The 23,315-nt window shown below is 41.1% G+C and overlaps 1 protein-coding gene across 3 annotated transcripts in view; it reads right to left on the bottom strand.

Moving 5' to 3' along the window:
* zzef1 (zinc finger, ZZ-type with EF hand domain 1) overlaps positions 1 to 23,315 on the bottom strand; it is a 259,977-nt gene that overhangs the window by 9,361 nt on the left and 227,301 nt on the right. For all 3 annotated transcript variants that reach the window (XM_043718816.1, XM_043718818.1, XM_043718817.1), the window contains one exon: positions 6,643 to 6,793. In XM_043718816.1, the coding sequence (XP_043574751.1) occupies positions 6,643 to 6,793 (151 nt within the window). The remainder of the gene's footprint in view (positions 1 to 6,642; positions 6,794 to 23,315) is intronic.

Raw genomic sequence — 23,315 nt, 5'->3', positions numbered from 1 at the left:
ACATGGTCTTATGTATAATTTTTTTCCACTGTAGTATGGCAATAATAAACTTTCGCTATCTGGGCTCAGCTCACTAATGGTAGTGCAGTATCTGAGATACAAGTGATAGAAAGGAGCTAATATATTGCAACAGCCTCACTTATTGACGAGGGTGAGGAGTCAGGGGAGTGAATTCCAGGAACAGAGACAGGGGCATTATTCTATCGAGATATTTTTTTTGTAAAGTTGTGTGTGCATTCAGTACTGTTTGCACACTCTGGTTAGTTTCAATTAAAACAGTGGTTTCCCAACGCCAATCTAACACAGCCAACATCCCATCTGCTTGTGCTAGTGGCTCTGGCATTCACTGGGTACTGTGTTCTTTGCACATTAAAGCCTTTCTTTGACACTTCAACTGCAAGCTAGCACTTGCTGGCTGAAAAGGAAATTCAGTGTTTGAAAGGCTCGCAAAACACCAGGAAGTCAAGCAACCGGTTCGAACCGGGGAGATTTTACATAGCACATTAACACACATCAATATTTACATGAGCAGAAAGACTTGCAGGTGTATTATTTGAATTTACACTTCTACAATATTTATAAATTAAAAGCAAAATTCCACCAACTAGAGAAGTATGAACACCTAAAATACGAATACACTAAACCAGTTTGTTTTCAAAGGAATCCGATTAAAAAGGTATAAATAAAATGCTTCTTGGTACAATCCACAATTAGGCTTGTTCTCCTTTAAGGCTAAAGGAAGCTCACTCCCACATTGGAAACGGAGCTGTACAAGATGCTGTGGTTTACAAACACTTCCCCTGAACAGCCACCAGTATGCTTTACTACAAAAAGGTAGCAGTTCATGCCTTTCAGCCAATCCTTATTCAATTTAAACTACCTTTCTTCACTGGGTCTTTAAATACAATCAAATCCATTAGGATTATCTGGAAACCAGATAATCTATTACTTACATTTTAGTACTTAAAGAGTTCCAAAGGAAGTTAGTTAGTATGGGAAGATAAATAAGAAAATGCAGATTTCACAGGCTCGTTGCTAGCGTGTATGTTGCCCCTGGTTGCTAAGCGAGTGCTGTTAAGGTTCCTTCTTTGAATTGGTTCTAGCTGTCACATGGAGGCAGTTGTGGAGCAAAGCAGATCCAAGGTGTTCATGAGCATTGTCAGAGATGAAAAGGTGGATTTTCACATTCCTCAGTGAAACATTAAAAAGAGATGCTGCAGGCAGGGGGATGTTAGATAGAGTACTCCAACACTATGCAGGGCTTTTGATAAGTTAAACAGGAGAAATGATTCCCCGGCCTTCTGTTCAAATACATATATGGAGGGTCTCAGAATAGGAAATGACTTTCCTCAAACAGTGCTGGGAATAGAAATGAATAAATATTTAAGAGATTCAGGGTAAAGAGAAAAGACAGCAAGAATGGGATTAATGAGGTAACACTTTCATAAAGCAAGTCAAGCTCTTGCTTTCAGAAGTTTGGGGTGGGGGTGCAGAAGAATGCGCCTCCTCTGTGAGGCATGAACTCAAGCGGGATGACTTTGTGAGGAAGCATAAATGTGATGTGCTGGTACACACTCTCACCTCACAACAGGAGGCAGCATTCTGGTCGGGATTCTCTAACTCCACATACTAAGGCAGATTACCAGGCAGGGTCCAGACAATAGACCGGTCTCCCCAGCAACTGCCTTGCTCTGCCAGTTATCCATTGCCAATAGGTCTAAGAAAAAAACATTGAGCTCACAATGGCTGCCTGGAAATGTCACAGATGTGGCCGGGGCGGAGAATAAAGGGCAAATAAATCAAGTAATTTTCAGAAGGTGGGAATACCAACACACTAAGGAGAATACCAACGCCACAACCAATGAAATCTGACTCAGCTTACAGCCTCCCTATAAAGGGCAAATAAATCAAGTAATTTTCAGAAGGTGGGAATACCAACACACTAAGGAGAATACCAACGCCACAACCAAACAATGAAATCTGACTCAGCTTACAGCCTCCCTTGTTTTGCAAGAATAAAACTTGGTGTCAGTAATGAAGGAATTATAGGGAAAGGAATGAAGTCAATTGTAATGAACTTCCACTTAGTTTGAAGCCAGGATTTTTAACAGCGAGAGACAGAAAAAGACAGCACACTGGCCAGAGCGCTAACCAAACAGATCCAATTTAGTTTGGCAATCTGAAATGTGAACATCCTTTTTTCATGTATTGTTTTCATCTTAACCTCAAGCACAAAGCAGTGAATGCTGTAGAAATACACCAACCTAATTTGTGGATGGATCCATTACATTAAATAAACCATAGTGCATGCTGCACCCAAAGTTGTGTTTGGACAAAAACCTGTTTTTTTTTTAAAACCTCTCCAAATGGTGATATCACTCAGAAAGAATGATGCTTAAGAAATTCTAAATGACAGAAAGCCGAAGAACTGGATTATCTTTTAGCAAACGCTAAAAGATTACTAGCTTTCACATTCCATAGATTATATTTAGAATTTAATTTCCACATTTTTTCCATTAATCTTCTGAAAGGACATTGAACAACAGAACATCGAGATAAGCTAAAACTGGATTAATCTGTTCCAAATTTGCACTCTGAACTCGTATCAAATTATTCAGCTTCATGCGTTGGTTGACAACAGCCAATACAATAAGCAGAACTGGACTCTTATTCAAACATATTTCAGTTGTGGATCGAGGCTTTTTTTTTTGAAAAAAAAAACAAAGCTTGGGTGTTAATGACACAGCACTCAAAATGCAACACAACTGCAAGTAGTCGCTTCAGTAGGCCCGGCCAAATGAAAAGCATTTGGTTTGCCATAGGACCCTCCAACCACATGGGATCCATGTGGATTTCACCACTTTTCCCATTTCCCCTTCCCCCCACCTTATCCCAGATCCAACCTTCCAACTCAGCATTGCCCTCTTGAACAGTCCGACCTGTCCATCTTATTTATCACTCAGCCCCCTTGGCCGACAAGCCACATTCCTGATGAAGGGCTTATGCTCAAAACATCAATTCTCCTGCTCCTCGGATGCTGCCTGACCAGCTGTGCTTTTCCAGCGACACACTCTTTGACTGTGATCTCAAACATCTGCAGTCCTCACTTTCTCCTGGGTAATTCCCTCGTCAATCACAATTGAAGACTTTGCTGTTGCAAACATCTAAGATTGAATTTTCACAGAGCATTTCAATGCAGTCATTCACTATTTAGTGGACTATGTTGTGAAAGTCACCCTGTCTCTATCAACAGAATTTGCAACAATTCATAGATGCTCAACTCAGACTTTTGTGAAAGATCCTCAACTATGTACAACCTAAATGGATATGGGCCAAGTGTAGGGAAATGGGGTTAGCATGGACGGACATTTGGTTGGATTGTACCAGTTTGGGCCAAATGGCCTGTCTCCAGGCTGTAGAACTCAATGACTCTATATCAATGACTTGGATGAAAGGATAGTGGCTAAATCTCCTGCTGACACAAAGGTAGATAGGAAAGTAGATTGCAGGCATTTATGTCCTATCGAAAACATAAAGACATGTTAAATGAGTGTGCAAAACTCTAGTAAATGGAGTATAATGCGGGAAGGCGTGAACTTGTCCATTTTGATTGGAAATTCAAAAAAGCAGCGGACTATTTAAATGGAGACAGGATGCAGAATTCTGAGGTACAGAAGGGCGTGGGTGCCCTCGACCATGAGTCACAAACATTTAGAAACAAGTGGAGCGAGAGTAGGCCATTCAGCCCTTTAAACATGCTCCACCTTTCAATATGATCATGGGCAATCATCCAAGTTAGTACTTTGTTCCTGCTGTGAGCCCATACTGTTTGAGCCCTTTAGCCCTAATAATTATATCCAACTCCTTCTTGAAAACATTAAAATTTCAGCTCAACTTCTTTCTGTGGCACAGAAAAGCTCATCCCATATCCTTGAAGTATGAGAAATGTTGGTGCACAGGTGTATGGAAGGCAAACTGAACGCTTTGGGTTTAGATTAGATTACTTACAGTGTGGAAACAGGCCCTTCGGCCCAACAAGTCCACACCGCCCCGCCAAAGCGCAACCTACCCATACCCCTACATGTACCCCTTACCTAACATTACGGGCAATTTAGCATGGCCAATTCACCTGACCTGCACATCTTTGGACTGTGGGAGGAAACCAGAGCACCCGGAGGAAACCCACGCAGACACGGGGAGAATGTGCAAACTCCACACAGTCAGTCGCCTGAGGCGGGAATTGAACCCGGGTCTCTGGCGCTGTGAGGCAGCAGTGCTAACCACTGTGCCACGTGCTGCCCACAAACGCTGTCGTTTATTTCAAGGGAAAAGGAATGTTGAAGTAAGTGGTTTTACTGCAGCTGTATAAGGCACTGGAGAGACCACATCTGGAAACCTGATACAGTTTTAGACTCCTTAAATGAAAGGGTATCATTTTATTAGCTGCTCATAGAAGATTCACTTCACTGAGTCAAGGAATGAAGAAGTTACGTTACGAGCAAAGATTGAGCCAATTCGGAATTTAGAAGGATATGAGGTGATCTAATTGAAACATACAAGATCCTGAGGTAGGTACTGTAAGGATGTCTCCATAGTGGGAGAGATCAAAATTAAGAACACACTCTGAAAATTGGCTGGTGACCCATTTGTGACAGTGTTGAGAATCCTTTTCTTTTAAAGGATCATGCGTCTGTGGATTCTCTTCCGTGGAGAATGGGTAAATGAATATATTCAAGGCTGAGTTTGAAAGATATCTGATCAACACGGTGGTCAAGGATTATCAAGGTGAAGCAGGAGCGTGGAGTTGAGACTACGAGCAGATCAACCATGACCTTATTGAAGTGTGGAGCAAGCTGGAGGGGCCAAATGATTGTGTTCTTTACTTATCTCACTCGAGTTCTCAGCAACTTTGTTCTTCCATGGCTGAAGTTCCAACATCTTCTCAAAGCAAGGAGGAACCAGGAGTCAGCTACCTTCCTCACCTCACAACTCTTGAGGAGGTTGGGGGGAGAAATCAAGGCCTTCTTTTTCTCTCAGTGATGAGCAATTGTTCAGAGATTCTGCCCAGCTGCTACATATGTTGTACAATCTCTGGCAATTCTCGGCAGAATTAATATTTTGACAGTGTGACAACCCCATGTTTAACTACATTTAAATCTTCCAGAATGACATTTTCTCAAATATTTTGAGGTCAGTTCACACTGTTTATAATGAAACATAATCACTCTCAACGTGACACAAAAAGCAACAGAAAGACAGAAGTGACAGAGAATGGTCGAACACGTTGAAAAAACAACACACAAACTGGATACTGAAGTGGCTAATTTAAAGAAAGTTATTTTGTTGATCTTAAAATAATACAAACTGTTTGGCTGGTAGATATTATGAATAGGACTGTAAAGCTGATTTGAGAGAATTAAAATGCTATTCAATCCAATTCTGGGTTTCTACTGAGTCTAACTATTCAAGAGAGTAAAACTGAATTCATCATTCAATCTAACTCTGTTTTACATGGGAACAGCTCCACTAACAATACCTCTATTGTGTACTTGTATGAAAAAGTCAATTCACATGGTCTTTGTTCCAATTTCAATCTGTAAAAATATTACAATAAAGGTCCAAATACAAAAATCAGGCATTATGAAAAATGATTTTTGCAATTGGAAAAAGACACTTGTTCTGTTAAGGGGAGTTGTGTTCTATACTTACATTCTGAGCACAGCACAGAAATAGGCAAACTCTATTCTACCAGTTGGTCAATGTTCCCGTACAGACTTCACCCACCACCTTTTGGTTATCAACACACCTTTCTACTCTTTTCGCCCTCATACACATACCAAGCTTCCCCTAAATCCATGTGAGATTTGCCTCAACTACTCGCTGTAGCAGTATGCTCCACATTCTGGCCCCTGAAATGGTCTACTCAGCTCAGTCACTCAGTTCAAAGATAATTAGGGATGGGCAACAAATATAGGGTTGTCAACAATATTCACAGCTCATCAAAAAGTAATATAAAGCAAGTTGAAGGTGTTGAATGGGGTGCCAATCAAACAGGCTGCTTTGACCTGGTTGGTGCAGTCCATGTGCTGTAGTTAGACCCATGATGCCATTAGAGATGTTATTGCAGGATTTTGATTCAGTGATAGCGAAGGATGGAACAGCAAGACAGGGTAGTGAGCAACTTGGAGAAGAACTTGAAGGCAGTGATGTTTCCATGTATCTGCTGCTCGCGTCCATCTAGATGGAAGTGGCTGTAGGTTTGGAAGTTGCTGTCTGAGGATCTTTGGTGAATTTCAGCAGTGCATTGTGTAGATCATACACATTACTGCTACTGAGTGTTGGTGGGGCAGGGAGTGGATATGGTGCTAATCAAATGGACTGCTTTGTCCTGGATGGTCATCAAGCTTCTTGAATGTTGCTGAAGCTGCATGGACCCAGACAATGAGGAGTATTCCATCACACTCCTGACATGTGCCTTGTACAGATGGTGGACTGGCTTTGGGGTGTCAAGGAGTGAGTTAACCACTGCTGAGTTCCCAGTCTCTGATCTGCTCATGTAGTGAAGTGTTTTTAAGGCTGTGCGAGTGAGATCACAGTGGTAACACACTGTTAACAAACACTGCTACAAGTACTTCATCTTACCGCTGCTCGGTTTTCTGCAATGAAGAACAGTTCAGTCAGGGCTCGATGCAATGGTGGAAGGATAGAAACACCAGCCTGGTCTTGGTTTGTTGTATTCTCCATCTTTGTGAAAAGTTGCCAGAGAGGCTTCAACATGGTGAGGTCACAGCCACTGGAAATGGGAAATAAAACAGATTGAAAACAGAACACGAGTACACTCTGTTTCACTCAAGGCATAACATTAAAACAATAAGAACCAATATATCTGAAACAGAGAGTAAGGAATCTCAAAAAAATTAGTCTGCTCAAACTTAAATGCTTGATTTTGCACTTAAATATGAACATACACATGGAGGAGGAGGAATAGGCCTTTCTAAGCCTTAAGCCTGCTCATCATTCAATTAGATAATGGCTAATCTGGTTGCAGCCTCAGCTTCACTTTTCTAGCTACCTCTAATACTCTTCAACTTTTCTTAGTCAAAAATGGGCTGACACAGTGGCTCAGTGGTTAGCACGGCTGCCTCACAGCGCCAGGGACCCGGGTTTGATTCCAGCCTTGGGTGACTGTCTGTATGGAGTTTGCACATTCTCCCAGTGTCTGTGTGGGTTTCGTCCGGGTGCTCCGGTTTCCTCCCACAGTCCAAAGATGTGCAGGTTAGGTGAATTGGCCATGCTAAATTGCCCATAGTGTTCAGGGATGTGTAGGTTAGGTGATTTAGTGTAAATGTGAAGTAGTAGGGGAGTGAGTCTAGGTGGGTTTCTCTTCTGAGGGTCGGTGTGAACTTGTTGGACTGTTTCCACACTGTAGCGATTCCATTTTAAAAATCTGCATTAAAATATTCAATGACTGTCACTTCCTCCACTACTGATGCTCAGTGGCAGTAGAATGCACCATTTACAAGATGCACTGCAGAAATTTACCAAAGATCCTCAGACTGCACCTTCCAAATCCACCACCACTACCACATAGAAGGACAAGGGCAGCAAATACGTGGGAACACCACCATCTGTAAGTTCCCCTCCAAGCCTCTCACCATCCTTACTTGGAAATAAATCACTGTTCCTTCAGTGTTGCTGGGTCAAAATCCTTTGTACCAATGTAGGTCGGCCTACAGGGCACGGGCTGCAACAGTTCAAAACAGCAGCTCACCACCTCCTCCTCACGGGCAACTAGGGATGGACAATAAATGCTGGCCCAGCCAACACCACCTACGGTACCCGAATAAACGGAAAGAAACCTGACCATCACCTTGACAGTGCTTTATGCTTTGGGAATTACAAGGTAAAGTTACAGTGGGACCATAAGGAGAACAGTGGGATTACAGTGAACACAGTAATAAAGCTGAGTTGAAAAGATTTAGAAACAGATTCGCTGCATGAAGCGCAGTGAAATATGTAGCCAGGATAGCAGACTCCAGGTTTATTTACAAGGCTTGGCGAGCCACCAAATCGAGTCAAAACCCAATCACCATCACCTTGAGGTAGTTCTACATTACCATTCAATCTCCGGCTTTTGTTTTCAGGCAACCTTTGATCCTTCCTCACCCCAAACTAAGGTTTTTTTGTTTGTTCCTGGATATAAAGATAAATGGCCTTCTCATGGGTGTTAAGGAAACATGCCCCACACTGTGATCCAAATTAAAATAACTGCTCTCAATGCTTTACAAAGAAAATCCTAGAGCCGAGTATACAGTATTCATTGTGTAAACTACCGAGGCATCCCTGAACAATACATGATTGCCATCGAGCATGTGGATAGAGCAAATCTCCAGAGCACCTTTTATTCTGCTTTCTCCAAAAAACAGGATTGTTTTACAAAATGGCACTTTAGAACTCACACAGAATCAACTGAGACCTTCATAACCAAAACCCATTATATACTGTTCTAACCCTTTTAGTCTAACACAAAGGAACTTCTGCACTTTTGTGCCTGAAACAAAGTATTTGAAACCGATAGTTTCACAATGAATGAAAACACTCACTATCTAGCAAACCTTTCACTTATTATGTGTCCAAAATGGTTAATGACTTTATTTGATGCAACCATTTTAGTAATTTCCATGGTTTAGAAGAGGTCAGTGTTTAATTAACATGAACACAATGCTGTAATCGCAAACAATGGCAGAGTAGAATTTATCTGGGGTGAAGAGGATGTATCATCATCACTTCATGCCAACGTTGACAGGAATCATTTATTTTTGTCAGTAAACAACTCGGCCTAACAATCAAACTTTGTACGTGCTGATGGCCAAATTCAAATTGCTTACATTAGTCAGACTTGAAAAGGCATAGCAAACAGTCTTTTAAAACAGAAGAACTATATATTAAAGAATCTTTAACCTATTTAAACACAGAGCTCATACTAAGCTGCTGACACATTCATTATGAATGCCTGGAGGGTATGAATGATGGGACTCTTGGAAAGAAGCCTCAGGAATGGGAAAGCAGATGAGGGGAGGAGAAATGGGTGATGGAAACCCCCAAGGAGAGCGGGGCGGTATTCCCACTTGTCAGGATGTGCGCAGCTTCAACAAAACTTAAGAGGCCTGACCCCATCCAGGACGAAGCAGCTTGTTTGACTTGTACTTCTTCACCATCTTCAAAATACACTCTCTTCATCACCAACACAGAGTGGCAGCATTGGCTTCCATCTTCAAGATACACTGCTGTAAATTAGCAAAGATCATTTGATAGTGTGATGATACTGAGTCTTTAAGAGGTATATTTTGTCCTGTTTTTTAAATGAAGAAAAGTTGAGAGGGGTACTGAGCAATCTGCTCCAAAGCCAATAAAATAACCAGCTTGAGAGGCCTTAGGCTTTTGTAAAATGTTGAAACAATAGACGCAGCATGTATGGGTGGGGTCAAACTCCCACAGAACCAAGTTTTTTTTTAGTTTTAGCCTTCAGCAGTAGTTTCTGGGGTCTTGAAGCTGAATGTGGAAGCTCTTATTTCTCTCTCTGTTAAAGTTAAAAGCTTCCTGCTCTTAGAATCGCATATGAGACAATCTATTCTTCTGATTGTGCCTTTGTCAAGTGTGTTTATATCAAGCCTGCTCTTTTCATCAATCAAATTGCATCCAGAACACAATGCCTTAAACTTATTTTTAAAATACAAAAAGGTTAGGGTCTAGAGTATCTTCTTAATATACTTTGAAGGGGGTTTGGTCTTATCCATAACAATAGCACATTCAAAACCCACAGTCTCTCGCATCTAGAAGGACAAAAGCAACAGATACAAGGGAATACCACCACCTGCAAGTTCTCCTCCAAGTAACTCACCATGTATTTGGCTCACAACTATTCTCTGGGCATCTAGGGATAGGCAATAAATGCTAACCTCTTCAGTGATGTCCACATTGTGTGAATGAATTTTCTAAAAAAATGCACACTATTGTGCAGACAGAACTTTGCCTTTCAGTGAGATTTGTAAAAGCAATAGAACTACAAAATCTGAACGAGGGAGAACTGGTTATGGAAGTGTCAATCATTATAAATATCATCCCTGTAGGGGAAGGCTCTAAAACAGCCATCTAACCATCACAAGTTACTGGCACACCTTCAAGATCTAGGGAAACAGATTCTAGCTAGCAGTGTATTTGGCAAGACTATCCCTACAGAATGACTTTTTCTGTTTCCAACAAAGCAGGAACTGATTGAAGAGAGATTGTGGATGAGCCGAAGGCTTGGAATAATTGTAAATACAATGGATGAACTATAGAGAAACAACAGACTGATGATTCCTATCTCAAACTCGGACCACCTGACTGACGTTTTGTATTCTATGACATCTGTTAGAACTATGCTTTTAATTTGCTTAAGTAAACACGAGTGTCAGGAAAATACAAATTAACCCATCAATTGTTCTTTAAATCAAGTACAAGAGAGTTAATGTTTTGAGTCAAGTGTGGCTCTTCTTCAGAGATTTTACTGGGTTGACCAAACCAGTAAGTCAGATTTAATGAACTGAAACGGACTGAACCCTGGAACCATTATCATATTAACTCAAGAAGGCCATAGAATTTAATTTCTTTGCAATTCTTCATCAGTTTGTTTATTTTGTGTAACTATGCCAGCTTGTTGCATTCTCCAAAATTAAAAATGCTCAAACTTCAAAAATATTTCTTTAGCTGTTAAGCACTTTGAGATATCCTGACATTGTTAAAGGTCTTTCTTTCTGTATACCATCTCAGAACAGTTTGTAGCTCCACAATGATTTACACCTCTCATTAGACATTCTGACCACTGTCAGCTTTAGAATGGAAGCATGATTAGAGACACCTTCACAGATAAGGAGTCCTTTGGCCCACCTTAAGTCAACGAATGCTCTCTCCATTAAATTATTCTGGGGTGTTCACCTCCATTAGTCTATTCATCACAATGGCCATTCTGTACAAGAAACTACCTCCTGAAATCAAGTCTAAAGTTATATTTTACCAGTTTGAGTCTGTGCCCCACTGCTCAACATCAGTCATTTGTTTTAACTGTAGCATAGTGTCAGAGATATATAGCACGGAAACAGACCCTTCGGTCCAACCCGTCCATGCCGACCAGATATCCCAATCCAATCTAGTCCCATCTGCCAGCACCCGGCCCATATCCCTCCAAACCCTTCCTATTCATATACCCATCCAAATGCTTCTTAAATGTTGCAATTGTACCAGCCTCCACCACTTCCTCTGGCAGCTCATTCCATACCCGTACCACCCTCTGTGAAAAAGTTGTCCTTTAGGTCCCTTTTACATCTTCCCCTCTCACCCTAAACCTATGCCCTCTAGTTCTGGACTCCCACATGCCAGGGAAAAGACTCTGTCTATTTATTCTATCCTTGTCCCTCATGATTTTATAAACCTCTATAAAGTCACTCCTCAGTCTCCGATGCACCAGAGAAAACAGCCCTGGCCTATTCAACCTTTCCCTACAGCTCATATTCTCCAACCCTGGCAACATCCTTGTAAATCTTTTCTGAACCCTTTCAAGTTTCACAACACCTTTCCGATAGGAGACCAGAATTGCACGCAATATTCCAACAGAGGCCTAACCAATGTCCTATACAGCCACAACATGACCTCCCAACTCCTGTACTCAATAGTGAAGCTTACTTAACCTTTATCCTTGACATTTAGTACCCAATACATCTGTGAGGTCATCTTACAAAATGTCCCTTTCATAGAACATAGAAGAATACAGCGCAGTACAGGCCCTTCGGCCCTCGATGTTGCGCCGATCCAAGCCCACCTAAGCTACACTAGCCCACTATCCTCCATATGCCTATCCAATGCCCGCTTAAATGCCCATAATGAGGGAGAGTCCACCACTGCTACTGGCAGGGCATTCCATGAACTCACGACTCGCTGAGTAAAGAACCTACCCCTAACATCTGTCCTATACCAACTCCCCCTTAATTTAAAGCTATGCCCCCTTGTTATAGCTGACTCCATACGTGGAAAAAGGTTCTCACGGTCAACTCTATCTAAACCCCTAATCATCTTGTACACCTCTATCAAGTCACCCCTAAACCTTCTTTTCTCCAATGAAAACAACCCCAAGTGCCTCAGCCTTTCCTCATACGATCTTTCTACCATACCAGGCAACATCCTGGTGAAACTCCTCTGCACCCGTTCCAGCCGTTTCCAGGCTGAGAAAACTCTGATCAGTACACCGTCTGCAGATCTTCCATGACTTCTTTGCTTCTCCAGACGGTTCCTTTCCCAGTAGTTTTGAACACTGGATGAGCCTGACCACTCAATGGCAATTGCATAAAAACTAACTGGCTCCTAAACCTCACAAACAAAAGGAGGTTTGGAGACATTGCTACATGAACAATTTTGCAGCTTTTGACATGGCAATACAAACCATGCTGTTCCAAGGTTTTGCACAGCTATGACAGTGTGTCAACAGTTGCTTCCATTCCAACTGAATGGGGAATAAAGTAAAGATTCCTTCTCTTGGCCTGGTCACCCTTTGCTCAGCTCTGTGCCACAGCTCAGTAATATTCACAAACACAAAGCAATTTGCACATGCATTCAGATGGTATGCATCTGTACTTTTCTAGCATCTCTCAAATCACACACAGCTTGTCAAACAGCCAAGTCTTGCATGAGCTTTAACTTTCCACTAGCTAAACAGTAGGAAGACAAAACCATCAATTTTGCCCTCATTCTAATCACCCATTCATCAATATAAACAGAACAGAATTTTTGCCACCTTGTTTCATCCGAGTTGAGTGAATCCATATCAAATATGGACTGAACAATCTTCATAAAGAGAAAGAATTCTGGAGATATTCAGCAGGTCTGGCAGCATCTTTGGAGAGACGAACAGAGTTAACATTCCAAGTCTGATATCACTTCTTCAGAAGTGTAAGGGGTTGGAAAATGGTGTTGTTTTTCAATGACACAGAGAGGGAGGAGACCTGCTGAGTTTGTCAAGCGTTTTGTTTTTAATTTTACATTTCCAGCTTCCATATGAAGCTTTCATATGAAGACTGCTCAATTCCACTTGGCCCCTACTTCAGTCAGCTGACTTCCACTAAAACCTTCGTGTGCATTATCCTCACCTCCACACAGTTATGCCAATGCTCTCAACTTCTCCCATTCCTCCAACTCCATTAAATACATTAATTCAAACCTCTTACTGCTGAATTCTATACAACACCACATTGCACTTGCAGGTAAATTCTGCTCCTTGCTGATCACACGTTCAGTCTTTGCTCCTCAATGCCTTGGAGACAAATTCTTGACCATTGTCCTCATTTCCTATAAGGCTTCACACACTGCCTCGACTACCCAACCTCTTCCAGCTCTACACATTACTGCATCCATTTCAAATATTCTCTGGCTGAGTGGATCAGACAACATGTGCAATAGGAAAGCTACAATAAAAGTAGAGCCTGTAGAACATCTTGCTTAATGTCAGATTTACTACTTCCATCCAGTGGGAATTCTCTGAGTGCCTTTATATTCCACACTTGGTGTTGACTGAAGTAGCTTTTTGTACAAATGCACAGTCAGATACGAACCAAAGTTCTGTTCTGGGAACAAGCAACAAACCAAAAACTGAAATTCCTCCATGGTACACACTATCTTTAAAAAATATCTTCTGCAAGAACACTCATATTGTAGAAAGTTAATTTGACATCTGATCACAAGTGGTCTACAGTCTCACAGTGATCTCAGCTTCCAAACGCACCAATCCCTTTAAGGATTCTGCTTGGGTTGAAGTGGTAAGGATAGGAAAGCCAGGAGAGATTAGGAAAGCAAGTAAGCCTCAATATACTTGGGTCAGGCCCATTCTTTTTCCAATTCTCATTTACGCTGCTCATGGACTTAAATACAAGCAGACAATATATCAACTGCAGAGCCTAGGCCCTAGTTTGCAGTCAAAGGGGTTCAAGAAAGTCTCAATACTCTCAACAAACAGTATGAGGAAAATGGTATGAGATTAAATGCTGCTTTATGCAATACCATGTAAGTAGACTGTGGTAAACATGAGATCATATCCCTGGACAAAGGCAATTAGAGTCGAAAACTTTGGCGCTAGAAAAGCACAGCAGGTCAGGCAGCATCCGAGGAGCAGCAGTATCGACGTTTCAGGCATAAGCCCTGCCAAAGGCAATTGCACCCTGACAAAGAATTCATGGATATGGTCATTCAAAACGACATGAAATGGGTAGGTCAAGTGGACAGTAGGCTAAACTAAAATCATTCACTTTTTCCAGAATTCCTTTCTATGGCTATTATTGATCTTATTCATCTATTCTTTGATCAAAATGGTTGTGTCGGTGCAGCACTCCAGGCTCATACTTGCCCAGAGTGACAGATGATAGAAGTGTGCACTAAGGTTGATCAGTATTGGGTAAATACCACCACCATTTATGTCACAAAGCTCAAAACTCTATACAAGCTTAAAAATTCAATATAAAATGTTAATTCAGCAAATCCCTCAACCAATCCACTCCATTTCAGAACTGGTTACAAGAATATCATTCCCAGAGTAAAGGAAATTCAAGAGGTTCAACTAAATTCAACCCCATGCTGATGTATTCTTATTCCTTGTGTGGTTTGGGTCTTCAATAAAAAAACTAATGGTAAAATCCACATGTAATTCAGTATCTGAAAAATAGGATTGCTGTACTAGTCTGCAATATGATTTGATTCAACCTATTTTTTTTAAACATTCCATCCACTATTTCCCCATTATGTGCTGAATTTGTCAATGTTTGTTAGAGTATAATTGCATATGTTCCCATTTTTTAAATCTGACTTTCGTGCGTGTAAATTTATCTATGCAAGTTACACTGTAATTCAGCATTTAGTGTGTAAATGTGTCTCATTAAGAAAATAATATTAGTCTTATTCTTGGAAGTTTCTCTAGGCATGTTCCTCTAGTTATCTCAATTACTTCAACAACCTTGCCTCGTCATCCAAAAACAAAAGCACCAGGAAGTAAGTGCTTTCCTTTTTTGTCTATAAAAGAAACATTGTTTATTCTGCTGTGTTAAGACTTTGTAACTCCTCTAACTTGCGATCAAATCTATTACTTTAGTAACAATACTTTAAGTTCTAACATTATGTCCTTGGAGTGATATTAATTGGGATAAAAAGTAGACAAACAGGGCAGGCAGCATCTGAGGAGCAGGAGAATCAGCGTTTTGGGCATAAGCCCTTCCTGATGAAGAGTTTGTGCCCGAAACGTTGATTCTCCTGCTCCTTGGATGCCGCCTGACCTGCTGTGCTTTTCCAGCACCACACTCTCGACTCTGACCTGCAGTCCTCACTTTCTCCCAGAAACAGGCCATTCAACCCTATGGCAAGAATATCAAAACAAGAATTGCATTTTTAGACAAATCAAATTTTTTTTTTAAAAACAAGCTGAAGTGATTTTAACTTACATCAAGACAGCAGTTTACATTATTTTACATATCCCACTTTCCAAACCAAGGAACGGGAGACAGAAAGTCTACAAAACTCGCCAAAGACAATGGCACACTTGTCCCTCGAGACAGAGAGAGCTCGCTGTGTCTGTGGAAGCCACCTACAGCTGAAAACAAACCAAAGCTTAACTGCTTGAACAAAAAGAACTTGATTTTTAAAACCTCTCGAAAGGAGCTAATTTAATTATAATTGGAATATACAATTGTGTTTGAAGCTGGAGAGAGGTCACATGACAAGGCCAAGTGTGGTTTAAGCATCGTTTTGGGCAGAATTAACCGAAGAGGCATGCTAGATGATTCTGTGGATAAAGCATGTCGGGGTATGGCAACAAAAGCAGGACATAAGCATTAGGTAACGATGCTCTTTTAATGAACCTGTACAGGCACAATGGACTGAAAGGTACCCTACTGCACTGTAACACTACAGCAAAGAATCCAAATGGGTCTACTGTCCCCCTCTCTAGCTAACTAGCGAAGCTCAGATCTGCCTGTTAAATTGATGGTGACAGTAAATTTTCTTAAAGAATGATCTGCTGCAGTTTTAAGTCACCTCATCACTGCAAGCAAGACAATGGAGTTCAGTCTACAGTAAGACGGGACATCAAACTATGAACTGCTTTTATTATTTTACAGACTCAGGCTTGGCGACTTAGCACCCCTCCCCCCCCAGTAATCTGCATCTTATGGATGTGGATTTTCCATGTGCATATATGAAAATCAAAATGTATGTTAACATTTTATTGAGGTCAGCTTTAGCAAAATAAAAACTGTCTTTGTTAAACTTAGGAAAACCTATCTGCCTGGTTCTTTATGATCACAGCACGTAAACAGTTCAGCACACAGTAAATCGGCAAAGATATCCTTTGTACAAAACAAAAAGAGAAACCTGTTGCAGCCGAAAAAGCCCTCAACAGCTGCTCTGGATAGATCCCACTGCCAATGAATTCCAGCTCAAAAAGATTGGAAGATATCCTGAACTGTAACAGAGGTAAGCAGCTGGCATGCCACTCATCAACGTTACTCATAAAATCTTACGACTTAAGGAGCAAATTTGAAAAATGCAAAAGAGAATACGGTTTGATGATATGTAACAGTGACACAACGTCTTAGGTTTACTTGCCAACTGTTCTGTAGTAACAAACCAAAAGTCTGCCTGATGATCTACAAGACTGAAGTCTTTTTATAAAAGCAAGCTGTTCTAACGCTCAATGATTGCTTTGAAATCAGACGATTTTACTGTCTCTGAAATCATAAGGTAATCAAAACAGATCTTTATTAATCTGGGGAAGGTTACAGGCATATTGGAATTCATTGGTTCCTGCCAGAAATATTAATATTACATCAGCACTAGGATTACATCCAGACTCTGGTAAATCCATTCTCAAGTACTGCCAAAAGCACTGGTCTCCGAGATTGAGCCCGAGGTCCAGCCAGCACCAGGCACGTTCCGAGGCACCAGACCTCACAATCCCAAACAAGGTTCTGCACTGTGCTGGCCTTAGCAGCACAGAGACCACCTTTTAGAAGATTCACCTTGGATGAAGAGATATGCCTCCCCACTCTGACAATTACAGAATTCCCAAGCTAATCTTTTATGGGCAACTGTCTCAGGACAAGAGACATGAAATCTAACTGATAAAGACAGGGAAGACAGAAGATGAACGCAAACTGACAAAAACAAACAAACTGTGTAAACTTTTCTATGGTATTAAGATCATCATTAATTTTCTTTTATTTTTATAATTTTTTGTTTGGAGTTGAAAGTTGCAATTGAGAATTGAACTTTGACCAATAGCTTGTTGTAAAAGAAAAGAGAACGAAAGACTGATGCTTACTCCTGGGAGCTGGCATGGAAAAACAATGCAGGTTAATTACTGCTCTAAGGACACTGCAGACAATTCAACAGCAACATGTTGTTAATGCTCAAGGACCCCCAGTCACCGTCCATTTTAATTCCCCTCCCTTTCCGGTGTGACCATTCTTGGCCTCCTCCCTTGCCACAACGAACCACACCTCACACCAATGACAAATACCTCATCTTCTGCCTGGGCAGCACACAACCTGGAGGATTCACCCCACCCCGTCCCTTCCACTCCTCCCAGCCACCAACCAGATTCATTCCTCCCATTGACCAACCAGGCCATACCCTCGACCTGTCTTCACCTATCCCCACTTCACCACCCTGCCCCTGCCATCTCCTTAATCTGCAGCTCCACCCAAACCCACTCCAAGTCCTGAAGGTAGGTTATACCCGAAACATCAGCTCCTGACGCTGCCTGGCTTGCTGTGTTCTTCCAGCCTCCTGCCTTGGATTCCAGCATCCGCAGTTTTTTTTGTCTCTAATGCTCAAGGACAGGCAGCTGATTGGATGCTGAATGGGTCAACTAAGGGAGGACCAGTGCTGACCAGCCAATCACAGGGAACGTTGAAAAGAAAGAAAACTAGCAGCGAAATGGCTCTGAGTGGGCTTTTGGGGAGGAGGCGGTTTTGCCTTAGAAGCTGCCAGACTTCTAAGCTTTTTTTTTATTTTACCCTCTCTAGTCATTCTCCAGCGCGAGAATACAGTCCTGTGTGGCTGCAATACAACCCATTGTGAAAGGATTTCATGAGGCCTGGAATTCATTGTTGAAATGGTTATCAAACTGACATATCACAATGCTTTTATTTTCATTTTTATATATATTCCTTAACTGTGTCTGTCTGTCAGTGAGTGTAGGGGTTTATGATCAAAAAAGATTGTGACTTTGATCATAGATATTAATTAGATGTCCTTGTTCATCTGCTGCTAAAGTTACATTCTTAATAATAAATTGTTAATCTTTGTTTAAGTTATAAATGCACTGTCCAAGATCTGTTATTTGTAAAGTCTGGTTAGAAACTATTGAGCAATTTTAAGGGTCATTGAATGTTTTAAGATTACTGTGTTTTGAATCCAGTGATAAAGAGGCTAATTTGTTCGTAATAATAGGAAGCATTTGGATAAAATTAAAGGCAGTGAGGAGAATTTATAATGGGGAACAGAAAAATGATTACTTTATGTCTGTTTTCACTGAGGAAAATACTAGAACTAGTTGAAGAAAATTAGCATTAAGGAGAAAATTATATTGGGAGCTAAAAGCTGAAAAATCCCTAACATCTTCATCCCAGGGTGCCGAAGGAGGTGGCTATAGAAACAGCCAATGCATTGGTGATTATTGTTCAAAACTCTATGTACTCCAGAACGATTCCTGCAGATTAGAAGGTAGCAAATGCCACCCCATTATTTAAGAGGGGAAATGAGAGAGAAAAGGAACTAAGACCCGTTAACCTTACATTGGTAGTGTGAAAAACACTTGAGTCTATTTTAAAAGATGGCATAAATAGACACATGGATTATAATGATCTGATTGGATGGAGTCAGCTTGAATTTGTAGATAAGAAATTGTGCTTGATGAATTTGGAGTTTTCAAAAGATATTCCTAACACAATTGATAAAGAGAAGCTAATAAACTTAGATTTTTAGAAGGCTTTTGATAAAGTCCCATACAGGAAACTGGTTAGAAAAAAAAAAGGCATATAGGATAGGAGGTCATATATTGCCATGGAATAATGGTGCATTCTGTTCTGAAGAAGGGTCACTGGACCCGAAACATTAATTCTGCTTCCTCTCCACAGATGCAGCCAGACCTGCTGAGTTTCTCCTGCAATTTCTGTTTTTGTTTCATCCTTGGTGTTTGCAGGCTGAGACGGGTACTTGGGCCACAGCACTTTACAATATATATCAATGATTTGGAGGCAGGAAACACAATGTAATTGTTCAAATGTATGGATGATACAATGCTAATATTATAAGGAAGATGTAAAGAGCATCAGGAGAATGCGGACAGGCCTAGTGAATGGTCAAGAACATGGGAGGTGGAATATAATCTGGGAAAAAATAAGGTTATCCATTTTAGTAGAAGAACAGATGTATGGAGTATTTATCAAATAGAAATTTGGAAATTGTTGATAAATAAAGGGACCAACAAGTACCCTAGTCAATAAATCACTGGGAACTAGCGTGGCTGCAGCGGCTATGAGGAGCAATCATGGAATGTTAGAGGACTTACCTCAATTGTATAGGAATTGGTTAGACTGTGTCTGCAGTACTGTGCAGAGTTTTGGTCTCCTTATCTCAGGAAATATACTATTGCCACAAGGGGAGTTCAACCAAGGTTGAACCAGACTTACTCCCAGGCTGACAGAATTGTTCGAGAAAGATTGGATGAACTGGGCCTTGTATTCTCCAGAGCTTTGAGAGATGATCTCAATGAAACTTGCAAAATACTTAAAAAGGGATCGAGAGGGTAGATTCAGGAAGATGTTTCCCTTGATTGGGGAGTTGAAAACTGGGGTCACAATTTAAAAATAAGAGGGATGCCAGTTAGGTCTGAGGTGAGGAGAAATTATTTTACTCAGAGGATTGTGAATCTTCAGAATTCTCTGCCACCGAGGGGCTTGAAAGCTCAATCTTTGAGAATGTTTAAGGTACAGATTCGCAGATTTCTGATTACCTGCAGCACACAGGGTTATGGAAATATAGTGGATAAAAGTCACTGAGAAGTGTCCACTTAGCCCTAAGAGTACTGAATGGCAGGCAGGTTTGACAGGCTGAACAGCCTACTACTGCTCCAGCGTTTTTCAAACCTCTCCCCACTGCAGCTAACTGGCTCATGAGCACTCCTCGTGACAGAGTCATCGTTTTTAGTATGTCCGAGCTGTTGATGATTTGATCTTCCTTGCACTCTCTCTTGACTGGAGAGTCAAATGTGAGATCTACGTGGACGTCCATAGAACTGGAGATTCATATTCTCATTGTTGGCATTTAGGGAAACTTCTGCAGCTACACCCTCTCCAGCCACTCCTGGCCACATTAGATGTTGTAAGCCCAGTGTAAGTAAAAGTAAAATAAGCCATCACAGTCCCAGAGGACCATAGGACTGCTCTCTCATTAGACAGAGATGACTGACTTAACCACTGTGGGCAGTGGTTAAGAAGCAGAGTCCTTCATGGTAACCTCAGCCAGTGTGGGAAATGCCGTTGGCATCATTCTGCATCACAGAGCAACCATCCAGCCAACTGAACTAGCCGATCTCCATATTTGAGAGTTGATATATTGTTAAAAAACAAAGTTTAAAGATTTATATTTAGCTTTAGGATATAAACTCTTGATGGGCTAATTATAGAAATAGGGAGGGGCAGAAATTATTTATGATGTTCATTGTAAAAACGTTCGGAGAGTAAGGAATCCCATTTTTCTAAATAAAGCTTTTCATACCATTTATTTGCAAACGGGACTCATTGAACAATAGATATATCTGTCCTACTTTGATAACACATACATTGACATAAACATCTGAGAAAAATACATTTGCATTGCAAATGTACACACACTAATTACCACAAGGCACATTGTAAAACAAAATGATTACAGGAACAGTGAAAAGATAACTTCCTTGCTTCCAATGCCTTTCCTTGCTTCTGTTGTCATACTCTATCCTCAGCTGAGGGGTCAAGTGCCAACGTGGAGATGCAAAAGGTCAACACAACTTCTTGTGAGCGTGGAAACACCTGTTTTGAAGGGATGGGAGTGGAAATGTTCAGGCAGGAAACGCTGGCGTACATTCACAGCAGCAACCAGCTGCAGCAGACCCTGCTCACAGCTGTGCAATTGTGTGCAGCTGTCTTCATTTCACCTTGGCAGGGTGCGAAACAAACTATTTTACAAGGATAATATAAGATGTTTATTCAGATATAAATATTGGAATAAAAATGTTTATACTTTTGAAACAAAGAGGGACATGTTAAGTCTCTTTGTCCTTTTTATGTTTATCTCCTATTTTAGATTCTCCTCTACATCTGGAAGTCACATTCACAGGAGAAGTCCAACAGCATTTAATCAACTTAACAAATAAAAATTTTATGAAAGTATGGCTGAACTATGAAATAAAAGATTCTGGCAGTGAACCATGAAAGCAAGCTGATGTTACACAAAGGATCCTTATCCAATAGTGCAGACTAGTGGTAAACTGCAGGAATGTCCTGGGTTACCAGAAAAAAACTGGTTTGGAACTTTCAATTGATTTCTTGAATCATTGTTAGGAATAACATGAGAACTCAGCCACTCAGAACGTGCATGTTGACGACAAGAGCAGCATCCCTCGTTATCCTCGCCCCCAGCTTCCCAAGGGCAATTAGGGATAGGCAATAAATGCAGGCCAGCCAGCAATACCCTTTGACTCAATAACAAAGTACCAATGTTAAAGCTATGCCAGTCGGGCAATGCCCACATACTTACACAGCACCCCATTTCCTTTATCTGTCTGATTGCCACATCATCCTCTTGTTCTTCAATACATCAAATAAATCTTGGCATGAAGCATCTTGCTTATTCAGGGAATGTGTCCATAACAAATGGAAAACCCCACCACTCAGATAGAATTTGCGATTCTAATTTCTGCAATCTGAGTAGACCATTTGGCCCATCGAGTCTGCTCCACCACAGCAGATATGATCATCGCCGGTCTTTGGCTTCAACTCCACTTTCCTGCCCATTCCATATTCCCAGATTCTCAAGATCAAAAATATTCAACAGTGGAGCATTCACATCCCACTGGGGCAGGGTTTCAAAGTTGAGTTGGACGGAAGGGTCTGTTTCCATGCTGCATCAATCTATGACTCACAACCCATCGAGTGATACATCACAACCATAAATGATCAACCTCTTCTGAGACTTTGTCTGGATTCTGCAACAATCTTTTAGTGAAGCCCCTTCAGAACTATGCAGGTCTCAACGTCATCATCTCTCATTCTTCGAAACTGAAAGTAGCCCAGACACAACTTACTCAGTCGATCACAGGTCAACACACTTATGTCAGGGACTGATGCAGTGAATCTTCGCTACACCATCACCAATGCAAGTAAATATTTTATTAAATATGGAGATGAAACTTGCAAAGGTATTTTAGCTGCACTCTGAACAAAGCTACAATTCCATCAAGACCTCTTTATTCCTACACTGCAACTCCTTTGCAATAAAAGCCAACATGCTTTCCTAATTGCTTGTTTAGCTTGCATATAAACTTTGCACTCCTTGTACGCATTACATCCAAGTCTCTCAATGTAAACATTTGCAAGCTTCATAAGTTTTTTAAAAAAATCTGCTTTTCTGTTCTTAAGACCAAAGTGAATAGCCATTCACTTCCCCCATTATCCTCCATCTGCTGCCTTGTTGTTCATCTCTATGCCTCTAAGTAAACAGATGCATATCATTGTGCAGCTTCTTGGTATCCTTGTATTGCTCAGCTTTGTATTGTCAGCAACCAAGATACATTTATACATCCCCTCTGTCCATACAAATGACCCCAGGTCCCAATTTCCTACCACCTCAGCACATCACTGTGTTGCCATGCCAACATTTTTGTCTCAGTCCTGCTGGAGTAACACCACCTGATCTCCTACAGTTGGCCCTTACAGCCTTCAGGACTCAACCTGAAGTTTAATAATTTCAGAAGTGAATACCTTCTTTCATTACCAGACTTGACTCTTGATCTTTTCAGGCTGTTAAAAACAATGACTGCAGATGCTGGAAACCAGATTCTGGATCAGTGGTGCTGGAAGAGCACAGCAATTCAGGCAGCATCCGAGGACAGGCAAAATCGACGTTTCGGGCAAAAGCCCTTCATCAGGAATAAAGGCAGAGAGCCTGAAGCGTGGAGAGATAAGCTAGAGGAGGGTGGGGGT

The sequence above is a fragment of the Chiloscyllium plagiosum genome, chromosome 28 (genome assembly GCF_004010195.1).
Source record: "Chiloscyllium plagiosum isolate BGI_BamShark_2017 chromosome 28, ASM401019v2, whole genome shotgun sequence".
Classification (NCBI taxonomy): Eukaryota; Metazoa; Chordata; class Chondrichthyes; order Orectolobiformes; family Hemiscylliidae; genus Chiloscyllium; species Chiloscyllium plagiosum.
Note: the sequence above shows the minus strand (reverse complement) of the source record. Positions and strands in the feature narration are given on the sequence as shown.